Raw genomic sequence first — 22,332 nt, 5'->3', positions numbered from 1 at the left:
CTTTTTGGATTTTTCTTTGTTTTTTTTGACAGTGGGACTTTTTGTTTGTCATCGTAGTCTTTCCAAAATATATTAGTGTTTAACAACGTACTTACTGAAGGTAAAACTGCAAGAATAGACTAATTAATATGGACAAGAATAATAGTGTGCACCTAATAAATACGGGAAAACAAGAGCAAGTACTTTTCTGGTCCAGTTTTTTAAAGTCAAGATTAATGAATGTTTCTTGTTTGTTTTTTTTTTTTTTTTTGTTTTTTTTAATCAGGTCAAGTATGTTATTAGACACAAGGATAATTAGATTTAGTATGCAGCAGCTCTCCATACACCTTAAACAACAGACATCAAAATACATAAAATAAAATAAAATAAAATAAAATAAATAATTATTCAAACAGCAACCCAAGGCAGCTACTTTAATCTAGGTTTGTAAATGTAAACGTTTTTAAATATGAAATCTAAACTGAACTCTTTTTCTTTCCAATCCAGCAAATATTTCTCTTTTTGAGGATGCTGAAATGGAAAATACTGAAACTCAACAAATTGGACTGAGTGCATAACACAGACATATATACGTATATATGTATATATGTATATATGTCTGTGTGTATAGACATATATAAATACATATGTATATATGTCTATGTCTATATACATATATACGTATATATGTATAGATGTCTATGGTGCAGAAGACTGCATACATACGTACATACGCATATGACGTTTTCTTTTAACGTGATGACGTCGTGTTGTAGGCACTGCTATGATGGCAGCTGTGAGTTGACATCAATACGAGGCTGAATATAAACTATTTAAAAGTTAGCGGAAAACGTCCCGACACAATAACGCAGAGCAGATCAATAGTTTTCAGACAGCTCGCGCTGAAAACACACGCGCGCCCGGTTTGTGGAAACGGTGAGTTTAACGGAGCTACGTTCACCTCTGCAGGATCAAAGTGGCACCGAGAGGGTCTGTGCTGCTACTTACTCATTTCTTTCATGTCTTGCGCGCACTTTTCTGTATGTGTCGAGGGAGCTGTCCACCTGAGGGGGGTGTTGGGAGCGGGGACAGCCCGCGCTGCTGTCCCCGCTGCGCGTGTCAACCAATGCTACGTCTGTCACCTGCTAACTGTTACCTAGCTAGCCCCAGTGCTGCAGAGAGCTAATGTTAAAGAGCAGCCGGCTGAGCTCCTGACCGTCCTGGTCCTGACCGTCACTGTCCTGACCATCACTGTCCTGACCGTCCTGGTCCTGACCGTCCCGGTCCTGACCGTCCTGCTCCTGACCGTCCTGCTCCTGACCGTCCCGGTCCTGACCATCACTGTCCTGACCGTCCTGGTCCTGACCATCACCGTCCTGACCGTCCTGGTCCTGACCGTCACTGTCCTGACCGTCACTGTCCTGACCGTCCTGGTCCTGACCCGTCCTGGTCCTGACCGTCCTGGTCCTGACCATCACTGTCCTGACCGTCCTGGTCCTTACCGTCCTGGTCCTGACCGTGACTGTCCTGACCATCACCGTCCTGACCGTCCTGGTCCTGACCATCCTGACCGTCCTGGTCCTGACCATCACTGTCCTGACCATCACTGTCCTGACCGTCCTGACCGTCCTGGTCCTGACCGTCCTGACCATCACTGTCCTGACCGTCCTGGTCCTGACCATCACTGTCCTGACCGTCCTGGTCTTGACCGTCCTGGTCCTGACCATCACCGTCCTGACCATCACCGTCCTGACCGTCCTGGTCCTGACCATCCTGACCGTCCTGGTCCTGACCATCACTGTCCTGACCGTCCTGACCGTCCTGGTCCTGACCATCCTGACCATCACTGTCCTGATGGTCTTGACCATCCCGGTCCTGACCATCACCGTCCTGACCATCACTGTCCTGACCGTCCTGACCGTCCTGGTCCTGACCATCACTGTCCTGACCGTCCTGACCTGACCATCACCGTCCTGACTATCACTGTCCTGACCGTCCTGGTCCTGACCATCCTGGTCTTGACCGTCCTGGTCCTGACCGTCCTGACTGTCCTGAGCTCGTCCTGACCGCCCTGACCATCACCGTCCTGACCATCACTGTCCTGACCGTCCTGACCATCACTGTCCTGACCATCCTGACCGTCCTGACCGTCCTGACCATCCTGTCCATCCTGTCCATCCTGACCGTCCCGTCCTGACCATCCTGACCATCCTGGTCCTGACCGTCCTGACCATCACTGTCCTGACCATCCTGACCATCCTGTCCTGACCATCCTGACCATCCTGACCGTCCTGACCATCACTGTCCTGACCGTCCTGACCATCCTGACCATCACCATCCTGACCATCCTGTCCTGACCGTCCTGGTTCTGACCGTCCTGACCATCCTGACCGTCCTGGTCCTGACCGTCCTGACTCTGACCGTCCTGACCATCCTGACCATCCTGACCTGACCGTCCTGGTTCTGACCGTCCTGACCATCCTGACCGTCCTGGTCCTGACCGTCCTGACCGTCCTGACCGTCCCGTCCTGACCGTCCTGACCAGACAGCTGCATGTCGCTCTGCGTGCTTACATTCAAGTCATTTGTTAATTTCCCATTTGACCGACAGAAAGCACAAACAGCTCCTTGGGATTTGAATTAGATTCATCAGTGTTAAGGATAATGTGATTTGAAACCCACAGCAGTTTGCATTTATTTTCTATTATTATTATTATTATTATTATTATTATTATTATTATTATTATTATTATTATTATTATTATTATCATAAGGTTGCATGTTGCCAGCCAAATGGTTTGTCAGCAGTTCTTGAATGTCTTCGGATGGTGTGTTCAGGTGTCGTTGTCCTGACACCTTCATATATTATCTTGTGTTCAGGAAAACGATCCATCACACCACTCTGTGGAGATGCAGATGTTTTCTTAAACCCTCTGACTTGATGCATTTTTCTCCTGCATGAAGTGGCACTATGCCCGCAGCTACTGTGGATCACAGCCAAAGAATATGTGAGGTTTGGGCCAACAACCTGGAGGAGGAGCTGAAGAGGATCCGACATGTCATCCGAAAATACAACTACATTGCTATGGTGAGTGACGTGCTGAGAGACGCTGTCCGACCCTGCAGTTCTTGACACACCCAGATCTCCACTGTTCACAATGAGTTGTCTTCTTGCAGGACACAGAGTTTCCAGGTGTTGTAGCCAGACCAATCGGAGAGTTCAGAAGCAACGCTGACTATCAGTACCAATTACTGCGCTGCAATGTGGATTTGCTCAAGATAATACAGCTGGGCCTCACATTTATGAACGAACAAGGGGAATACCCTCCAGGAACATCAACATGGCAGTTCAATTTTAAGTTCAACCTCACGTAAGGTTGCTCTCCTGTCTCTCTCACTTTGTTCTTTTCTTGTATGGCATCAAATGGATCTCTGGCATGTCAATAAGTAGCTCAGACTTGAGAGAAATGCAGTTAACGGAGAATTAATGGTTTTAGCAGCGCAACCTCCAGAGGAACATGTCTGTACCGTATGATCATACAGGCCAGACTGTAATTATCTGAGTTATAAAAACGATGCACAGGAGAGAAGAAAAGTGGGCGTTCCCACAGCCAATCATAAAAGACTCGACTGAAAAGGGGCGTGGCTTGAGGTGCTACAGGACAGCGCTGACCTTATTTGGACAGTTACACATGTTTTGGTCTTCAGGCTCTGTTCTTCAGTGTGTTCAGTTTGACATATAATTATGGACACGACATTCAAGTGCCATGTCTTATCTTATACTTTTAACAGGTTTGTATCGCTACAGAAAGAAGTGTGGGAGATGCAGCTCTTTCAACTCAAAGTGCCCCGAGTTTAGTGGTTGAAAAGTAACAGATACACATGAAGTCAAACAAATTCTTTGTATTTGGTGTTCTGTGGGAAATCCTTTGCAGTCAGAGACTGTGAAGTCCCACGGACGTCAGCAGACACTCAGTATCCTCCGTGGTGATGCTCTCTCGGGCCTCCACTGCAGCCGCCTACAGTTCCTGCCTGTTTTGCAGATAAAATACAGCTCGGTTGGATTGAAATGAAGTGATTGACTCAGCCAGTCGAGGTTGTTCCACCTCTTCCACCCTGAAGAGCTCTTTGGTTGTACATTTACATTTTTCCTGCTGAACGATGAAAGGTTGTCCTTTAAGTTTTGATGCATTTGGCCGAGTGTGAGCGCACTCCTGTAAACCTCTGCATTCATTCTCCTGCCCTGCCTCCATCAGCAGTGAAATCATCAATAAATACCACTGTGCCATTTCACTGGCAGTCATACATGTGCGAGTCATAACAGAAGCATCACCATGTGTGATAGATGACGTGGTGCTTTGTGTCGTGAGCTGATTATTGTTGTCGTCACACTTTGCTTTTTCCATCATTTTGATACTGATGGAGTTTGTTTCATCCATCTGCAAAACTTTATTGCACCACTTTGTTTTTGAAGATTTGTGTTCCTCTGTCTACTGGATCACTTCCCAATTTCTAGTTTTCATGCACACAAGCTTTTTTTTATTTTTTTATATGAATCCTAATGTTGATTTTTTGTTTTTCCAAACAACTGTTTTTGTCTTAATACTATTTCTGCTTTTGTAGCTTCATTGTTATCTTCCTCACTTACATGGTCCTCTCTTTATTTGCATTTTAGTCACTAAGTGTCGGGTTATATCTCCCACACAGTTCTGCCAGTATTGTTGTAAACCTGCTCAAATTAAAGCTGAGACTTCCCACTTTAATGTAGCATCACTTTATTTGATCTATTAATTGAACGTACTAAAGCACAGAGCCTGAAGAACCGAAATGTGTCACTGTCCAGGTAATCACAGTCTGGACTGTATTTTGAATAAAACTGTCCGTTAGGCGTGAGAGTGTCTCAGGTTGTTTACAGCAGACACAGATAAGACACGCTAAGGGATAAGCTACACAAAAAGATTACAAACTTTACTGTGATTATTGTTCATACCCCTTTGTAAAATTGCATATTGTCAGTTCAGATGTTTGAGGGTAAAATGTATAATTCCCAACTGAACACACCGACTGAATATGTCAGACACAGCTGACTATTTATATAATTATTACTGAGCTCGTGTTTATTTGATTGTCGTTTGTGGTACAAATAATAACAGTGTGTTTTTGTGTGTGTCTTTCCCATCAGAGAAGATATGTACGCACAGGACTCCATCGAGCTCCTGACCACTTCAGGGATTCAGTTCAAGAAGCACGAGGACGAAGGCATCGAGACGCTCTACTTTGCCGAGCTGCTGATGACATCAGGAGTGGTGCTGTGTGACGGGGTCAAGTGGCTGTCCTTTCACAGGTATGCTGCGTCCACAATCGGGCGCTATTTTGTGTGCAGTCCGTTATTTTACTCAGCTTCACTGGAGATGGTTACAGAGCAGCGCTTACAGAAGTGACAAGTTGCCTGTCTTAAGTACAGCATCTCCTTAGTCATTGAACCGAGCCGTGATCAGAAACACACTGTTGTACCTCCGGTTTCATGACTGTCCAGATACTGTAGAAGACATATGATATGTTTAGTCCAAGCTCGTCAGTGTTACGTGTTTGAAAGCATATGAGTTTTCAGTGTATGATGTACATTATTGTCACATCTACACAGACATTGATGTGTTTCAGCTTGTAACCGGAAAATTTGACTCAGCAGGCAAATGTTTCTTTGTATTCGATCTGTGTCTAGTTGTAAGGAAGATAACATGTTACACAGAAGTGTTTGTTTTTTTTTTTTTTTTTTTTTAGCTAAAAACATGTTAAAACTAGTAAATATCATGATATACTGAAATTTTGTAAATACATTTTTTTGTTTTAGTTTATTGGTCTTCGTGACGAAGCCTTTTTTTCCCCAGTATTTTCTACAATCTGCTGCCGATCAGCTTTATTTCGTGCTCAGTTTCCTGCTGCGTCTCCATGACGAACTGAGTTCATGTTTGAAACGTCAGTCCTTTGTTAGAACACATCTCCGACCTGGCATTATCCTTTGTGTTTTTGTTGGCTGTCTGTTTTGATAATTGGATGAATATCTATTTTTCAGCATTGTCTGGTGATCTGGTGTTTTTCCTTTTGGATTATTTTTCTCTTGTGAATGAACTGATCATCTTATTCATCTTTTTTCAGTTTTAGTCATAGATTAGTAGGACACTTGTTGTAAAGTCAACTTCCAACAACACATGCTCTTTATTAGTGCAGCGGCTTTGTGTGGATATTTGCCCCAGCATGGATAGTAGTCTGACATACTGGATGTAGAGACACAAAAAGTCAGCCAGTCTTTGGTGTCATGGCAGACTGGAGGTGAGAGAATCTTTTGCTGCTGTTTGCTCTTTAATGCATTGTTAAAAACGCGTGCATGTGTTTGTATCCATGTATTTTATATGTATTTATTTTTACAGCGGCTACGACTTTGGATACTTGATCAAGATTCTGTCCAACGCAAACCTGCCTCATGAGGAAGTGGACTTCTTTGAAATTCTGCGCTTGTACTTCCCAGTCATTTACGATGTCAAGTACCTCATGAAGAGCTGTAAGAACCTGAAGGTACTTTGATGAATATTACAGCAGGAAGCACAGAGGTTCTCCTGCTTGATTAATTTAAAGCATCACTCCTTAATTTCCTTTGTGGTCTCTGATGAGTTCGGCCCTCAGCTTTTACTTTGCCTACAAGCGTTGATCCGGAGTGACTGGTGGTGTTTCGTCTTCAGGGCGGGCTGCAGGAGGTCGCTGAGCAACTGGAGCTGGAGAGGATCGGACCGCAGCACCAGGCCGGCTCCGACTCTTTACTCACAGGCATGGCTTTCTTCAAGATGAGAGAGGTAGGCGCCTCAAGGTAGAGAGGATTTATGGAGGTTGTCTGAATTATTGATGGGCATTACAAGTAAAAGTACGATTAGAAAATTCCTCTGAACTAATCGACTAATAACCAACTGTTCACACAGTTTGACCTGCAAAGCTCCGCAGTCTAATAGCAACGAATTCTTCTTCTCCTCATGTTGTTTAATGGTGGCGGGCAAACAGTTTCTTGGTGCATTATGCTGACACCTACTGATGGGAGTAACACATTACAACCAGGAGCTGGTAAAACCAGTGGAAATAAGGAAGAACAATAGTCACATATGCTAATTGTTGTTGTTTTTTAAACGGCTATTCGAATATTGCTAAATCATGAGCCATTAATAGTCAAAATAAGAACCTTGTCTCTTTGATCTTTTTGATCAAAGCTTTAAACATTTCCGTATTTCTTTCAACATGTCACAAATCTGAACTGAGGGCCGCAATTAATGTGTCCTCTATTTTTAAACGTACTCATTTGACATTTGAATGTTAAACTAAAGTTTGTTACATTTTAGTTTTTTTATTGAAAAAAGACTGACTGATGCAGTTGAACTAATGAGCCCGTCACTCACCTCTTCTTGGCCTCTAGAAACTCTCCTCTGAAGTGTCTGTGTGCTAATCTCCTTGTGAAAGCTGAAATTGTGATAATAAACCTGTAACCCCTGTGCAGATCACTTTCTAGCGTAACATACTACAAACAGAGTGATGGTCAACACATCAGTACCTGTATTTCAGATGATGATGTCATAGGCATGAATCTGTCAATGTTTCCAAAGGATAAAACTCACTGATTTAAAGGAATCGTTTTGCCCACAAAATGTCAGAAAATATCATAAATATATTGTAGATTTTATTCGACCAACACCTGAAAACCAAAAGATTAGAGCCCAATCGATCTTAGATTTCTGAAGGCGTTACTGATATTAGGATGTAAAAAAACAAAATGCTGCATGGATCAAAACACTTGTGACAGAGATCCAATATGTAAACTTTATTGTCCATAACGACATCAGTGCTTTGAAACAGGACAGGAAATTAAATAATTATAAATAACTGTAAATATAAAACAAACGCAAATCAAACAATTTGTAGATTACCCCGGGTATCTTTTTTTTGCATTCTGTTCTGTAAAAAAAAAGGTTTTCATATCGGACAACAGGCTCAACTAAAGATATCCGGTTTACTGTCTGAAATGACAAAAAAAAGCAGCAAATCATCACGTGAGGCCCTGAAACAGAAAATATTAGACGTTTTTATTGTGACTAAAACAATAAATCAATCATCAAAATAGTTGCAGATTAATTTCTTGTTAAATATCTAATCAATTAATCTGACTAATTGTTGCAGTTCTAATTTAAAGAGAAATGCATGAAGCATTGTGTAAACATGTTGAATGAATGTGTGCGCGTCTTCCCACAGATGTTCTTTGAGGATCATATTGACGATGCAAAGTACTGTGGTCACTTGTACGGGCTCGGCTCGGGCTCCGCCTACGTCCAGAACGGAACGGGAAACGCGTACGAAGAGGAGGCGAACAAGCAGCAGTCGTGACACCTCTCTGAAACTCTTCCCATCCTGCGGTTCACATCCACAGTCGGTGCGGCGCTGCGGCCGAGCTCCGACCGCCGGGTGTCAACGATAACGGAAGAAGAAAAAAAAAAAAAAAAACCCACATACATATGCATCGTTTAGCAAGCTGTTTCTCATAGGCTCTGCTCACCTTAGACGACTGAAGACGACGGTCAGAGAATCCCAGCTGTCCTCACACATGCAGCATGTGTGAGTTTAGTCTTTTATTCCTACGAGGCAGCACATAGAAAGTGTGGTTGGTTCAGTTCAGTTTAACATGCTTGAGAAGATGGGATTTTAGTTTTCCTAAAGTGTTCTGTAGAGATGTTTTGCACTTTAAAGCTCTAACCTGATTTTATATGGAAAGCTGAAAATGTTTCTGGTGTCTCTCCTCTTTGTTGCCTTCTCTATGTTCCCATTTAACATTGCGAACATGTAAATCTTCATTCTCACCACGCTCAGCCTTAATATTAGCAGCATTCTTTTCGTATCTTTTAAACTTTTAATTTATTGTGCTGGTCATGTGACTTTGAGTAGCCGCCCCATTCAACACTAAGATGAGTGTCGCTGCATTTCCTGTCAGATAATGAGAAAGGGAACTCTCACTGAGTGTGTTTATGTGCACTTTTCCTATAAAGATCATATTTATAATGACGTGAAGATGCTCCAGTCCCACTGTGAGAAGCCTTTACTATCAAACATTCTGCTCCTGAATGGGATGCTGACGTGAAGGAACGCCTTTTCTTTACTATTATTTACTGTTTTTCTGTTTGCATTTATGATAATGCTCCGAATGCTCGCATACTAAATACTACGAGTATGTACCTAGAAGCAGACGAACGCTTTACATTGGAGGGATGTTTATTAGTTGTGCATGTAAACTCCCTCATCGACACAAGCACACACGAACAGATGCATCACCACTCTACATGGTCGACCAATCAAACTCATCAGACCCTAAAGACACGATTAATAAGGATATAGTAAGACAACAAGTCACCAGCTGTGGGACATGCTGAGGTCAGCCTACTCTGCTGAGAGTAAACATTCACTTTTAATTGAGCTGAAGGTTGTGTACTGTTTTTGTGTTATAATAAAAGAAGAAGAAAATTTTACTTGTTGAAAAAACAATAAGATTGCTTTTAAAGAGGCATCTGTTCGTTCTGGCAGAGTTCATTTCACGTGTAGTTTTGGCCTTTGAATGACACCGGAGTGCTTTTTTTTCCTGTATTTCCTTCCAGTTCATTCATGCTGCGTAGAACGGCCGCATGTACTAGAACATTTGAATAAATGCAGTGTTGTTGAATAGCATCCTGGACTTGCATAGGTGTGTGTTGAAGTGTAGGTTCGCAACTTCTTAACCTCCCTCAGCGTCAGAAACTGACAACTGAAACACTTTATTCTCTCTGCAGCACATCTTTTCACACTGTAAAGGAGTCTAAGAAGAATATGCAATAAAAAAAAGAGTAATGTTTGTAGGTTATTTTGTAAATAAAGGCTTGACATTTTTCTACCATCTTGATCTTTACATCTTTTAATGACTCCGTAGAAAAGAATGAGACAGAAGATGAGCTCATTTTATTTTTATAAGGCATCACAACTGTACAGTACATCACCTCGAACATCCATGTCGTCTCGCGAGTCATACAGATAGAAGAATAGAAAAATATAGATTGACACCACTGTCACCATGAAGCTTTTTTTTATGAGACAAGCATACATTCTTTAAACGCAGTGATGTTGAATGTTGAATCATTTCTATTACTTCCACAACATCGGCGTTGTGAGATAAAAAAAAAAAAAAAAAAACTACAGTGTCTGATTTTTGATGGTGAGCAGATCTGCAGCAGCATCACACAGAGGCTTGTTTCTTTTTCTCTTGTCTTTTTGCCCAGCCTCCAGAGAACAAACAGTCAGGAGGCGTTTGCCTTTAGTTTGACGTGTACCAGACAGCAGTTCAGATATTTGGCAGGAGGAGGGGGGGGGGCGCTGTCGCAGCACAGAGCACCACTAACCTTCAGGCGTTTCAGTGGGACAGCAACATCCTCACTCATGCTTTAAAGAGTTAGAAGAGCCCTTATTGAAATGTAACTACTAATGACTACACTTTTTTTTTTTTTTTTTTTTTTCCCCAAGCAAAAAGGTGGAGAACATGTTGTTCACCACATCAATGTGTGTGTGTGTGTGTGTGTGTGTGTGTGTGTGTGTGTGTGTGTGTGTGTGTGTGTGTGTGTGTGTGTGTGTGTGTGTGTGTGTGTGTGTGTGTGTGTGTGTGTGTGTGTGTGTGTGTGTGTGTGTGTGTGTGTGTGTGTGTGTGTGTGTGTGTGTGTGTGTGTGTGTGTGTGTGTGTGTGTGTGTGTGTGTGTGTGTTGACATCCTGAGATGAGCGCATGCATCATCTGAAGCTCCACGATACTCAACACGGTGGGTGGAAAACCAGCCCCACCTACAAAGAAAAAAACTTCACCGAACAACAACATAAGAAGTGGCTAAAGGAATGTAAGTTATACAGCACATTAACAACACTACTAATCTATACTCTGTGTGCAAACATTTGGCAAACTCATACAAGCATTTACTGAAGTGCTAAGCTATGACAAGAACATAAAACTTGTAGATCATTCTGAGAGTTTCTGAAACTGTAACATACAAAAGCAGCTCAGACTGATACAAAACACCGACTCCTCCACTGCTGCTCTGTGCTTGTTTTATGTACAAATAAAATTAAATCAGCTTATTATTGGAATGCAATTTTAATTTCAATCCACATGTTTCAGACAGCAGCAGATAATAACTAATAAATGTGAATAATCCTTCTTGTTTCTCTGGTTTTGTTTGTGATGTCAGTCATGTAAAACTCTCAGAAATAGGGTGCAGTATAAAAACAACAAATATCTATGATGTCACCACCACGTCACGTTCGCATAGGCACAAACACAGAGGAGGGGGCAGCATAGACCTGCAGGGTGAAACAGAACGTACAGATGTGGATTTTAAACCTGGTCGTGTGGATATTTTCTGTATAATTGTGAACTTACTTTTCTGGTTTGATGTTGTAACAGTGGTCACGCCTCATTCTCTATGGTCATCCCCGGGTTACTTGCACCTGAATAAACACACAGATGAAGGAAAATCCATCATTAAAGTCATGAAACATCTGCTGTTATGTAATGTCAGCAAACAAGCTAAAGAGAAATTCAGAAGAAATATAAGATGATCTTGCCCTTCCTGTCCTTGTCCGCTGCACCGTCACTCTCTGACCAGGAGGGGGTGCTGCTGAGCAGCCGACTCTGACTCTCTCGGAGAGGTTTGGAGGGGAACTGGCGGCCCTCTGCTGCTGCACTAAAAAACACAAATAAAACCGGCCATGTAAACAAGAATTAATAAACAAGTTTTACTTTTTCTAATGAAATCATGTATTTTTTTTTAAACTGCAAGCCCATAATATAACTGCTGCAAGGTGATTTTCCTGCTTCAGTAAAACTACACAGTTAATGGTGGCTGACCTTCAGTAGTACAGACTCTGGTTTCTGTGCAGTATTTTGAATGGATGTGTGTGTTCTTGTGGTTCCTCACCCCTTGTTGGCAGGGTCGGAGCCTGTGGGTGAGGAGGGTTGCTCAGGGTCCAGGTTCACCAGGCAGGTTGGGAACGAGCAGCCGTCGCCTAAACTGAGGAGTCAGCAGAAAAGACAGAAAGAAGCTTTACGATCCAATAAGTGTTAATAATCTGTTCAATTTATGCAAGACTATAAGTAGATTATATGTGTCATGTAAGTGGAAATGATAGTTAATAAAGACTGTAGTTAATGTTAAAGCTGTAGGAAGCTGAACAGCGGTCACCGTGGCTACCAGTGGCTATTATGGGATAATCGTAAATGCTAAAATGAAGTGTAATGGTAGCACAGGTAGAGACGAGTCAGAAAGTCAGCAAAATTATTCTGCAATGCAAGTTATGCAATTTTACAGCTGACATTAACCATCAGAATAAGTAAAGCAGAAGCAGTGAAACCTCTGATTGTACTGATATATGTGAGGGTTTTGAATTTAACATTTCACTTATGTCACACGTTGTGTTACGTCATTTCAAAAGTTACATAGTTTCACCTAAATGTCACTGGTCCTCAGAAGAAATTGTTCTCCAGCATGGAAAGAATCATCATCAGCATCTTTTGTTTATAGATTAAAAAAATGAAAAGTCTGGACTTTATGTTTTTAAAATGTGGCTATGACTGTTAAAAAAAAGCTGTACATTCATAATATCATTCATTCTGTCAGAATGAACTGGTAATATTGCATAATATTCTGTACAAATTCACAGCAGTGATGTTTGTGTTTGCTGAATGCTCTCCTGTCTCCTCTGGGACTCTCCGTCTTTTGAACCATTTTGTTTTTAACTAAGTGGCAGAACTCTCTAATCCCTGACCTGAATACTAACTTCATTCATTCAACACTGATTTGACGGGCTGAGTTGGATTATGTTGGAAAATGACTAAATTGTGACTTTATAATTTATATGAAATATGGGAATTGATGGGACATTTTTGAATTATGCTGCAAATAACAGTACCAGGCATCATAATGACCTTATGTACTACAGATGTTGTCACCATTTAGGAATGTAATTGTACTGTATACAGATGCTGTGTTATTAATACAATGGGACCGAAAGGTCCTCCATAGACATAAATGCATTATATAACTCATACTAACTCATAGAAGTAAAAATGTACGTCATTATTCACAGTTGATTTTCAGGAGTCTGTTTTTACACCCTTACTTGAGTTGGCAGTAAAAAGACTAAATAATCCCCATGACAACATGTTTAGACATATTTCAGTCATGCTTTAATCAGCAACACAGCACAAGGACCGAACTGCAGATTTACAGCACCATATAATCCAAATGTGAGCATCTCAACAGGTCATGAGTTGGTTATAATTTTGCAGATTAGCACACTGCAGAGCAGTGCATCTTGAAGCAGTGCCTGAAGTCTTTGACCTGATTATACTTCAGTATACAGTAAAAAAAAATGATTTGCCCATGTTTTGCTGGAATTTAATCATCTTTTATTTCTTATAAGTACTTTTAGACCTGCCTTTAACCGATGATCTTACCTGGAGAAAATGGGAATAGGCCAGTATTTAACTTCATCACCAAAGACCTGCCGGAAGTTCTTACTGAAGCCCAGACTGAAGCCGCTCTTATCTGTGCCGTGACGAAACACTGGAGCACGCACAGCCTCTGAAACAACAGACATATGGAGTAGAAGAGTCAGTCTGGCATGAAGGTGAATAAATACAGCGCTCCCTTCTCAGTCAGTCTGTTATTTAGACTGATAACAGGAGCTCATTCAGACAACAGATCAACACGGGAGCCTTTCCTGCCGAACTGTATCAACTGTGAATGAAAGTGTCTTTGTTCTGCAGAAGTAGATCTCAGACTGTTTCACCAGGTGTGACTTCTCCTTCTGAACGGCATATCAGTATCTGTTACTAAGCTGCTTACTGCTCTGAGCCTTGTGTCTTTGCGTTGCACTGTAACATACTCCTCTGGATAATCCACTCTCCTCAACGCACAGAGACAAAGTGTGCCACTGTGCACACGTAATGAGAAAGAGCTCCGTCTGATAACGGCCCGAAGAGGCTCATCAAATCACTGCGCTGCTGATGAGGATGGTGACTGACGGTGGCAAAAATGCAATGAAACATCCTTCATCATTAGTGAAAAGACGACATTGTGCAAACAGTGAGCAGCCTGCAGGCAGACAGTCACAGAAGAGGGAGCTGATGTCCAACTGAGGCTGCTCAAACACCGCTTCAAACGCAGAGCACACAAACACACACGCGCAGGCATGAAGCACGCCACCTACCGAGGGTGGATCTGTTCCTGCAGACGAGCCAGCAGTGATAGGTGAAGAGAGAAGCCAGGCTGACGGAAAACATGGAGGCAGAGAAGAAGAGGAAGAGGATGTGGAACTTCGCCTGAGTGTCTGGGAGTCCTTTCTGAGGGCGAAACAACACATTAATACAGATACAGCAACAAAGGAAGGTCACCCGGTGTCATCTACGAATTAGGCTACTCGATAGGATCTGAGAAAAAGTTCAACTAACTATTCTAAGGGAAGCTTTGTTATCTGTTTCTACTGTGGTGACACTAACTAGCTGCTGGGTCCATACCACGTATTCTCTCAGACGGAAATGAGCTCTACCTCCAGCCTTGTGAAAAAATCAAACAGCACATATAAACATAAATATTCAGTTGTGATTAAAGATGTTTTGTGCTAACTAAAAAAAATACGACATCATATAATGAAAGATTGATATTGTGGTGGATTAATAATACTTACTGTCCAGAACTTAATGAAGTACTGAAGGTCTGTAGCAGTTATAAAAAGGCAGTAAAGTAGCGAATATAACAAGAAGAGCATAAAAAACTTGTAGTTGGAGAATCCCACACAGTTGTTCACCCTGCAGAGAAAAGAAGAGGATGCAGGTTGGTGATGGAAAATGTTATCAGCAGTAAATGTACATGCACACACCGATTTTTATAAATTCTTTAATGCAGCTAGCTGAGCACAGGGACGGTGTTTTCCCCCATAAAGTTAAAGTAGCATGGTTATTGATTTTAGACAATGAAATGAAGCATATTAAAAGTGATTGTTCGTTTACTTGGTCAATAAATGTGTCTCCATTTTTCTGCTTTATTTGTTGGAAATTATAAAAATAAAACATAAATACAAATGAGAGGTAAACGTATGTTGGAATCTCTTAAGCTTTTATTAGCAATATTTTAACCCAACAAGAGGTTTTCATTTTCCTCATGTATTTTGCCTGATTCTACTTTGCAGGTGCTTCTTATTGTATGCAAATTGCTTTTCTTGTTCTCCGGCACCCATCCCACTGCTGCTCTGTGGACTAGTCTCGATCCTAACAAGAAAGCCTTCGATCGGTAGGTTTGTTTCATGTTAAATAGAGGACCTGGTGTTTTCAGCCAATCAGGGATCGTCACTGTACATACAATTTTCTCTCAGGACATGTTCACACTTGACTTTTTTGAAGAGCACAATAAAATAAGACAGCTAAATAATGCTGCTTTAATGAAAAATGAGATTATCCCTGATTCTCATATTTTTCTTCCTGGTCTGAACACCTGATTTCATACATTATTGCAAAGAGATGAGACAGGCTGATCACGTTGAACAAAAATGACACAGGCTGAAATCAGAATGGTTTTGTCTCACTGTGATCAGTGCTTTGGCACTCCCTCTTCTCGTAGATTAGAGTACCACACTGTGTTTGTGTGTGTATATGAGGCCTGTTTACAGAACCTCGTTATCGTGAGTGTAACTGGGTCGTGTGGTGAACGTGACGCATTGGATTAGAAAACTGTGAAGCTTGAATACAGAGGGGCTTTCAAGAAGCTGAATTTATATAACTGCAGGAGTGTAACAACACCATGTGCTTACAATGGTACATTAATGCAGTGTCACTCGTATTTGTTTAAAATCTTTACACCGGGTGAATAAAAAAAAAACATCACTACGCACCAGGGGCAGTGGTGATCCATCTTCAGGATGCATCTGTAACACAGCAGGTGGAGACGTCAGTGTAATTCAATCTAACTCTATCTGCCTCAGTGCAATACATCGTGAGGTCTGTTCTCTGAAGGTGCATGAGCAGAGAGCCATACTTATCACAGACTGAACAATGGTGACATCGATCAGGCTTCAGCAGCTGGCAGCGGTCACAGAAACGGATTGCTGAGGGAACACAGTCAATTCAATCACACAGCCATCAGCAGCAGCCGCTCCTAACTCTTGACCACAGACTAACAAGGTGACGGCGGCTGAGATGAGCTCTGAGAGCAGCGTGTCAGTCTCGACTGCTCCAGTTTTCCTGCACCAGCAGCTCTGTGTACTGTACTGTACCTCCGGAGTTAGTGCGGGTGTAGATGGGCAGATCCTTGGCTATCCTCCTCAGGATCTCCTGCTGAGACTCTCCCCGATCTTCACGCTCCAGCAGCTCCTTGTCAGAGTGTGACAGGTGAAACTATGTAGGGCAGAACACAGAGGGAAAGACAAACCACACCTGTGATTTATCAATGGCTCAATCTCTGATCAGTGCACTTTACCATGTCTTTGCAATTGTCAAAACAGATTCAATTATTCTGCCAGAGAAGCTGTGTGCTGTGTGAGAATCAGCAATGCAGGGACGTCTGTTTCTACGGATCTCAACTGAGTAAGCAGTGAAGAGTATCTCTGTTTCTTCCATTTGTTTTGGCTCTTTCTGCCCCAGCGGGCAAATAGGAGCAAAGCAGCGCAGAGCTGCGATATTACTTTCAGCGACTGAGGCGATTTATGATTGAACACTGGAAACAAATAACTGTGATGATAACAAACAGCACAGCACACATGAATTTTGACTTTTATTACAATCTCCGAAACCTCAAGTGATCCATCGATCGCATCTCATTACAGAAAGCTTTTATATGAGGTGATTATTGCCTGTATGTGTGCTTCATCTCAGAGAAAATTGAAATGCAGAGGTTCCTTTTCTCGAAGATAGATGCATGTGTTCAGCCTGCAGAGCTGAAGTGCTGTGGTCAGGATCAGAGCCATTAGAGTGCAGCTCCAGGCACTTCCACTGGAAAGTATTATCAGTCTAAATGCAGCATTCAATCACACAGGGAAGCTGTAACCTACATCTCTGCTTCCCACCATGCCTCATCATCCCAGCCGGTCACACTGCGTCACAGTCAGACACACTCACCTCCTTCAGGGGGTTCATGGGCGTAGTGAAGATAGTTTGCCAGTACGCCCACACAAACATGATGAAAATGACATGGTACACCAGCAAGTAGACAACTGCAAGCAAAACAACAGAAATAACGTCATCATCATCGGTTTTCAGTGCATTTAACCGCTTCTTCGCAGTTTGCAGCTTCACTGAATATCAGAAGCGTTGGCGTGACTCAAAGTCAGCTATATTCTTTTTATTGGAAAATAATCATTTTATGAAGATTAATATTCAATGATTATTAGTCAATGGGTCAATGTAGACATGAAGGAAAAACTAGGAAAAGAAATCAAACCAAATACACAAGGTTTACTCACTCATGACTTCAGCATCTAAACACTTTTCATTAATACCTTAAAGTGTTTGCTGGGGCAAATATTCATGTAGTACATACACCTCCAAAGTACCTCAGACTCTAAGCAGCCATGGCATAATTCTAATTAATTATCATTCTTGTTGATTTTGACTTGGTTTTGTGTACTGCATTTGCATTACATTGCAAAACTGCATTTTTCTGACTATGACATTGAAGTTTAGATATTATATTTTAATCATTAGCTTGCTCGACAAGGGAGCTCTTCATATTTCCTGAACAGAGACACACTCACAATGACCACGTTAACATCCAGATGCTGCAGGTGTAATGTCGAATGCACTCACCATCTAAGTATAATGTGTTAGCATGCTAACATTTGCGAATAAAAACTAAAGACATCCAAAACTGATGAGAGTGTCATTAGTTTTGTAAACATTTGGTCATAAACTGAACCATATTGGCTAAATATAGGTTGCATTTGATCCGTTGGTGACTCTAGAGGAAAAGCCTGGGCATCACTATAGTCAGTAGGATCCACCCTGTTGGGGCTCTAGATGTCTACTCTGTACAATCCCTGCTGTAGTTGTGGAGATATTTTTGTCCAGACCAAAGTGGCGAGCAGTCCCTGAAGCTGCGTGCTAGCATGGCTAAAAATGAAAGATAGCTGTCCTGATCTGGTCTCTTTTAACTCATCTCTACAGTCTGGTTACAAAATGCAGGCTGAATGAAAGCCTGCCTTCAAACACACAGCCGAGCAGCTGAGTTAATGAAATCTTGTGACACACTTCCAGCTGATACGAGCTGATTATAATGTTTTGATGGGGTCTGCCTCTGCACGGGCTGACCCTCCTCTGGCCTCCTCGCAGCTCATTATCTAACAGATACAGAAAGGCTGAAGATACTTGTGATTCTTCTTGATGTTAAACAGCATTATAAAACACTTACCCTTTTCTCCTGTGTCTTCAATTGATTCTGAAAAATGAAAAATAAAAAGACATGGTCAGGGTTGTGTTGAATTAAATAATTTGAACTACCAAAAAAAAAAAATGTAGGTTAACATGGGAAAATGAAAGCTTTGTTTTGGTTTAAAAAAAATAAATAAATAAAAAAAACACCCAGGGACGACCTGCCTGTGGTTTTATCTGACTGCGCCTGTCAATACGTTTGACTGCGAGTAAGAGTCTGAATTTAAATCAGCAAAACTGAAAAATGCTGACTCTGCAAACCTTCATTCCTGTGTCCAATGCCATCACAGTCACAAAATCAATATACCAACACGCACCCAGTCAAATAGTTTGACTCATTGTTCCTCTACAGCCAAGCATTACTGTTCACAGACAAAAGGTGTGTGTGGGTGTGTACTCCCACAGTGGGGAGCGGGTGATGCAGCACCTTTGTACATCAGCACCTTGATGAACATCAACTAAAACCTGCACTAACACAAACACAAACACACACCTGCAAACCTGAACTCAACATGGAAAAGAGACAGTGACCTGTTGGAAGAGCAGCTGACACTGTTTTTATATTTGTTGTCCCAATATCTAAGAAATGATTAGCTGAGGATAAAAGAATCATCCATCTTCAGCGATTAGCCTGTAAAACACACACACACACACACACACACACACACAACTGAGAAAAGGTGAGCCAAGGAGCTGAATCAAGGCATGCAGCCAAAACTCGTGAGCATGCTGCCTTGCCAAAATAAAAGCCCCAGAGTCTGGCAGTGCGTCTGTGATTAAGGGCATGTGCAAGGATGTTTATTAATGTGTCTATGAAAGCATTATGGTCAGACCTATAATGCACATCAGCTTTCCCTTCTCCTCTTTACAGAGGAACAACATTTCCAACAACTCAATGCCTCCAAGAAGTCACACACCACCTGATTTTTAACAATCTTAAAAAGAGGAGCGACTGTTCAAAGTCTGATGTTCGGTGCTTTCAAAGAAAGTGGGTCAATGGCAGATTGCTTGGGGTGAATTATATAAGCCAGACAATGGGATTAACTGAGCTGACGAGCGAGAAGTATCATCTGACGATACTTTCACACAACTGCCTCTGTGTCTGTCTGCAGAGCACATGCTGGCCCTCAGCAGCTGCCGTCCTGCCCTGCTGCTGTTATTTTCATCTGGCCGTCCTGTGTGACCTGAGTGCATCACAATTTCCCTCTTGTTCTAACAGGACAAAACAACACGGTTTCAGAAAAGTCTGATCAAAATGTGATTTTGCTTGATTGTTACCCTGCAGTAATCCGAGAGGTTTTAATATCTCGTGGGTGGCAGCAGACGCGAGGTGATCTGTAGTTCTAGAAAAGGTTCATCCTCGGATAGACGCTGGCCAGTTTCTCTGTGATGAGCCCATGACATGGCAGTGTGACACCTGCAGTTTATAAATCTAACTTAAAGATGTACACCTGCGGCTAAACTTGGAGAGAACATCAAACCCTCTTCCTGTGTTTTCCTCCGTTATGTCTCATTAAACCGTCTCCGTTTCACCCCCCTTTTTTGACAGAGGAGATTTTCTTTCCTAGTGGTCTGACAAGCTGCCAAATGGAGCACAAGAGAAGGCTGCTGAGACTCCTCCGAGACATCCAAGAAACCATTACTCACTATCCAGGTCAACTCTGTGTTCACTGTTCACCGAGGAGGCTCTCAGTCTGTTACTGCACCATCCAGCGTTCAGCAGCCGGAGGGAAGTAAAGGAGGAAGACAGGCCCGACTCAAAAGCCTTCACAGTCAGACTTCTTGCCAAACAATAATACTGCTGGTGTTTGTGTTAGAGGACATAAATTCAGATAATGATGCTCACCAACTGCATGAGGCTGAAGCTATTACAGTAAGACTTTAAGATAGTGCTGATAGAGTCATAGTGGTGCAATCAGAGGGTCTAATCCCATTCTTACATCCAGTGATAATGCATATGTCATGAAAATTCATTTAAAGCTCCTTCATAATAAAAGCAGGCTGCACAATCTTTCTATTTCTGTCTGTTATTTGTATGTCATGCAAAAAAAAAAAAAAAAAAAAACCCACAGAATTGGCACTTCCCTGTAACAATATGCTGTCAATTGGTTGAAGTGTTTTTGTCATGTGACTGTTTACACACTGCGTAAACAACCAGCCAGTCTTCTGCATCCCCCGAAAACAATCATCCTGGTCCACAAACTGCTGAAACACAAATGTCTCTCCACCCCATCACAGAAAAAACCCACACCAGTTAGAGGAGGCATTTCTCCTCTCTCTCTCACACACACACACACACACACACACACACACACACACACACACACACACACACACACACACACACACACACACACACACACACACACACACACGCAGATCCTCATAGTACCCAGACAGCCAGTTCTTACCTATGCAAAGCTGCAGAACATATGCGTAGTATGACCACGCCACTATGAGAGCGATGAACAGGACCGGGATCCAGTACAAAACTCTCTGACAGCCCCGCTTAATACTACGCGAGCCCGACGGTGCCATAGTCTAGGAGCGAATCATTTCCCGTGCGCATTCGTGTGCTACTCTCCCTTGGTGCGGGTACGTGTGTCCGTGTGTTCCTGTAGACTGTCACTGCATCGTAGCTCCGGCTCTGATCAGCCCAATCGGCAGCTCAGACGCAACATTCTACCAGCCTCCGCCCGCCTCTGATGCTGCCACCGCCGCCGCCGCCGCTTCTTCTGCTGCTGCACTGCTTTCCCCTCTGATCGTCCTGCTCAGCCACTAGTACAGACTACAACAAAATATCAGACAGCTCATGCACGCTTATGCGCGCGCGTACACACACACACACACACACACACACACACACACACACACACACACACACACGCGCGCGCGCGCACGCACACACACACACACACACACACACACACACACACACACACACACACACACACACACACACACACATTCAGCACTCAGAGTCAGCGCCGCCCCTGCTGCCTCCCCACAGGTTGCCATGACGTCCGCGGGATGCTGCAAGCCTGGCACATTTTTCAGCGCGCGCAGAAGATGGGTTCAATAAGTTCAAACTCCCGGGTGTTGAACACACACACACACACACACACACACACACACACACACACACACACACACACACACACACACACACACACACACACACACACACACACACACAGAGACAGACAGACAGACAGACAGACAGACAGACACACACACACACAAAGACCTCCACAAGACAAAGGGGTCAGTTGTACCACTGCAGTCTGTCAAGTTTAAGTGATGTGAGTCAGCCCCCCATCGTTTGTTTGTTTGTTTGTTTGTTTGTTTTGATATTTCTGAGTACTACTCCTACCATCCTCCCACACTGCTCTTGTGTATTTTCCTTCCCTCACTGTAAAAGTGGAAGTCTGCAGGATCCACCTGTGTCTGCTGCTTCATACTCATCTGCACCTGCAAAACATTTTGCAGTCTTGCAGTAATATTTATTGTACCAAACCCTCCTGCTAGACTGCGCTCTGTATTATGTGCTAGTTGACATCATATTTTACTGAATCATTTAAGATTGAAGAGATTTTTTTTCACAAATCCTGTAAGAATGTGAGAAATGTTTTATCTTTGGTTCAATGCCTGTTTCCAGGTTTGTGGGTGGTATGCTGCAATAAACTGACAATATGCACCAAAATATGCACACCGAGAGGAAGGACTGATGAGTCACCAAACTAAACTAGATGTTGTTCAAAAACTACACGTCAAAGTAATCAAGTTTTCCAGACAATAATATTGAATGAATGTGCTCGTAATACACAGACAATTGAACACTT

The 22,332-nt window shown here is 42.5% G+C and overlaps 2 protein-coding genes across 3 annotated transcripts; one reads left to right on the top strand and one right to left on the bottom strand.

Moving 5' to 3' along the window:
- Positions 1 to 756: 756 nt before the first annotated feature.
- Positions 757 to 9,936, top strand: cnot7 (CCR4-NOT transcription complex, subunit 7). Of its 2 annotated transcripts, XM_069696772.1 has the most exons (7): positions 757 to 915; positions 2,943 to 3,066; positions 3,156 to 3,349; positions 5,161 to 5,322; positions 6,407 to 6,551; positions 6,716 to 6,826; positions 8,265 to 9,936. In XM_069696772.1, exons 2-7 carry the CDS (start codon positions 2,950 to 2,952, stop codon positions 8,394 to 8,396), a joined length of 861 nt encoding a protein of 286 aa, XP_069552873.1. In that variant the 5' UTR covers positions 757 to 915; positions 2,943 to 2,949; the 3' UTR covers positions 8,397 to 9,936. The 2 variants fall into 2 exon arrangements, with proteins under 2 accessions (XP_069552873.1, XP_069552875.1); XM_069696774.1 differs by lacking the exons at positions 757 to 915; positions 3,156 to 3,349 and having other exon boundaries at positions 2,979 to 3,066.
- A 767-nt stretch (positions 9,937 to 10,703) lies between these two features.
- On the bottom strand, positions 10,704 to 21,431 carry zdhhc2 (zinc finger DHHC-type palmitoyltransferase 2). The gene is made up of 13 exons (XM_069696771.1): positions 20,902 to 21,431; positions 18,471 to 18,497; positions 17,183 to 17,277; positions 16,342 to 16,462; positions 16,104 to 16,173; positions 15,961 to 15,993; positions 14,761 to 14,881; positions 14,284 to 14,416; positions 13,529 to 13,655; positions 11,991 to 12,083; positions 11,638 to 11,756; positions 11,453 to 11,520; positions 10,704 to 11,373 (listed from the first exon to the last, which is right to left on the bottom strand). The coding sequence occupies exons 1-12, from the start codon at positions 21,026 to 21,028 to the stop codon at positions 11,480 to 11,482; spliced, it is 1,107 nt and encodes a 368-aa protein (XP_069552872.1). The 5' UTR covers positions 21,029 to 21,431; the 3' UTR covers positions 10,704 to 11,373; positions 11,453 to 11,479.
- Positions 21,432 to 22,332: the final 901 nt, after the last annotated feature.

This window comes from Brachyistius frenatus, unplaced genomic scaffold, assembly GCF_029030835.1.
Source record: "Brachyistius frenatus isolate BFR_SWC_R1_liver_20210118 unplaced genomic scaffold, ASM2903083v1 Contig_22, whole genome shotgun sequence".
Lineage (NCBI taxonomy): Eukaryota > Metazoa > Chordata > Actinopteri > Embiotocidae > Brachyistius > Brachyistius frenatus.
The sequence above is the reverse complement of the archived record's forward strand: the minus strand, read 5'-3'. Positions and strand labels throughout refer to the sequence as shown.

Coding starts and splice junctions, on each gene's coding strand:
- zdhhc2 (XM_069696771.1), bottom strand. CDS start 21,028: ATGGCACCGTCGGGCTCGCGTAGTATTAAGCGGGGCTGTCAGAGAGTT. Junction 16,463..17,182: donor CCATGAACCCCCTGAAGGAG/GTGAGTGTGTCT, acceptor TGCCCTACATAG/TTTCACCTGTCACACTCTGA. Junction 14,882..15,960: donor ATGGATCACCACTGCCCCTG/GTGCGTAGTGAT, acceptor TTTTCTCTGCAG/GGTGAACAACTGTGTGGGAT.
- cnot7 (XM_069696772.1), top strand. CDS start 2,950: ATGCCCGCAGCTACTGTGGATCACAGCCAAAGAATATGTGAGGTTTGG. Junction 3,067..3,155: donor AATACAACTACATTGCTATG/GTGAGTGACGTG, acceptor GTCTTCTTGCAG/GACACAGAGTTTCCAGGTGT. Junction 6,552..6,715: donor AGAGCTGTAAGAACCTGAAG/GTACTTTGATGA, acceptor TTTCGTCTTCAG/GGCGGGCTGCAGGAGGTCGC.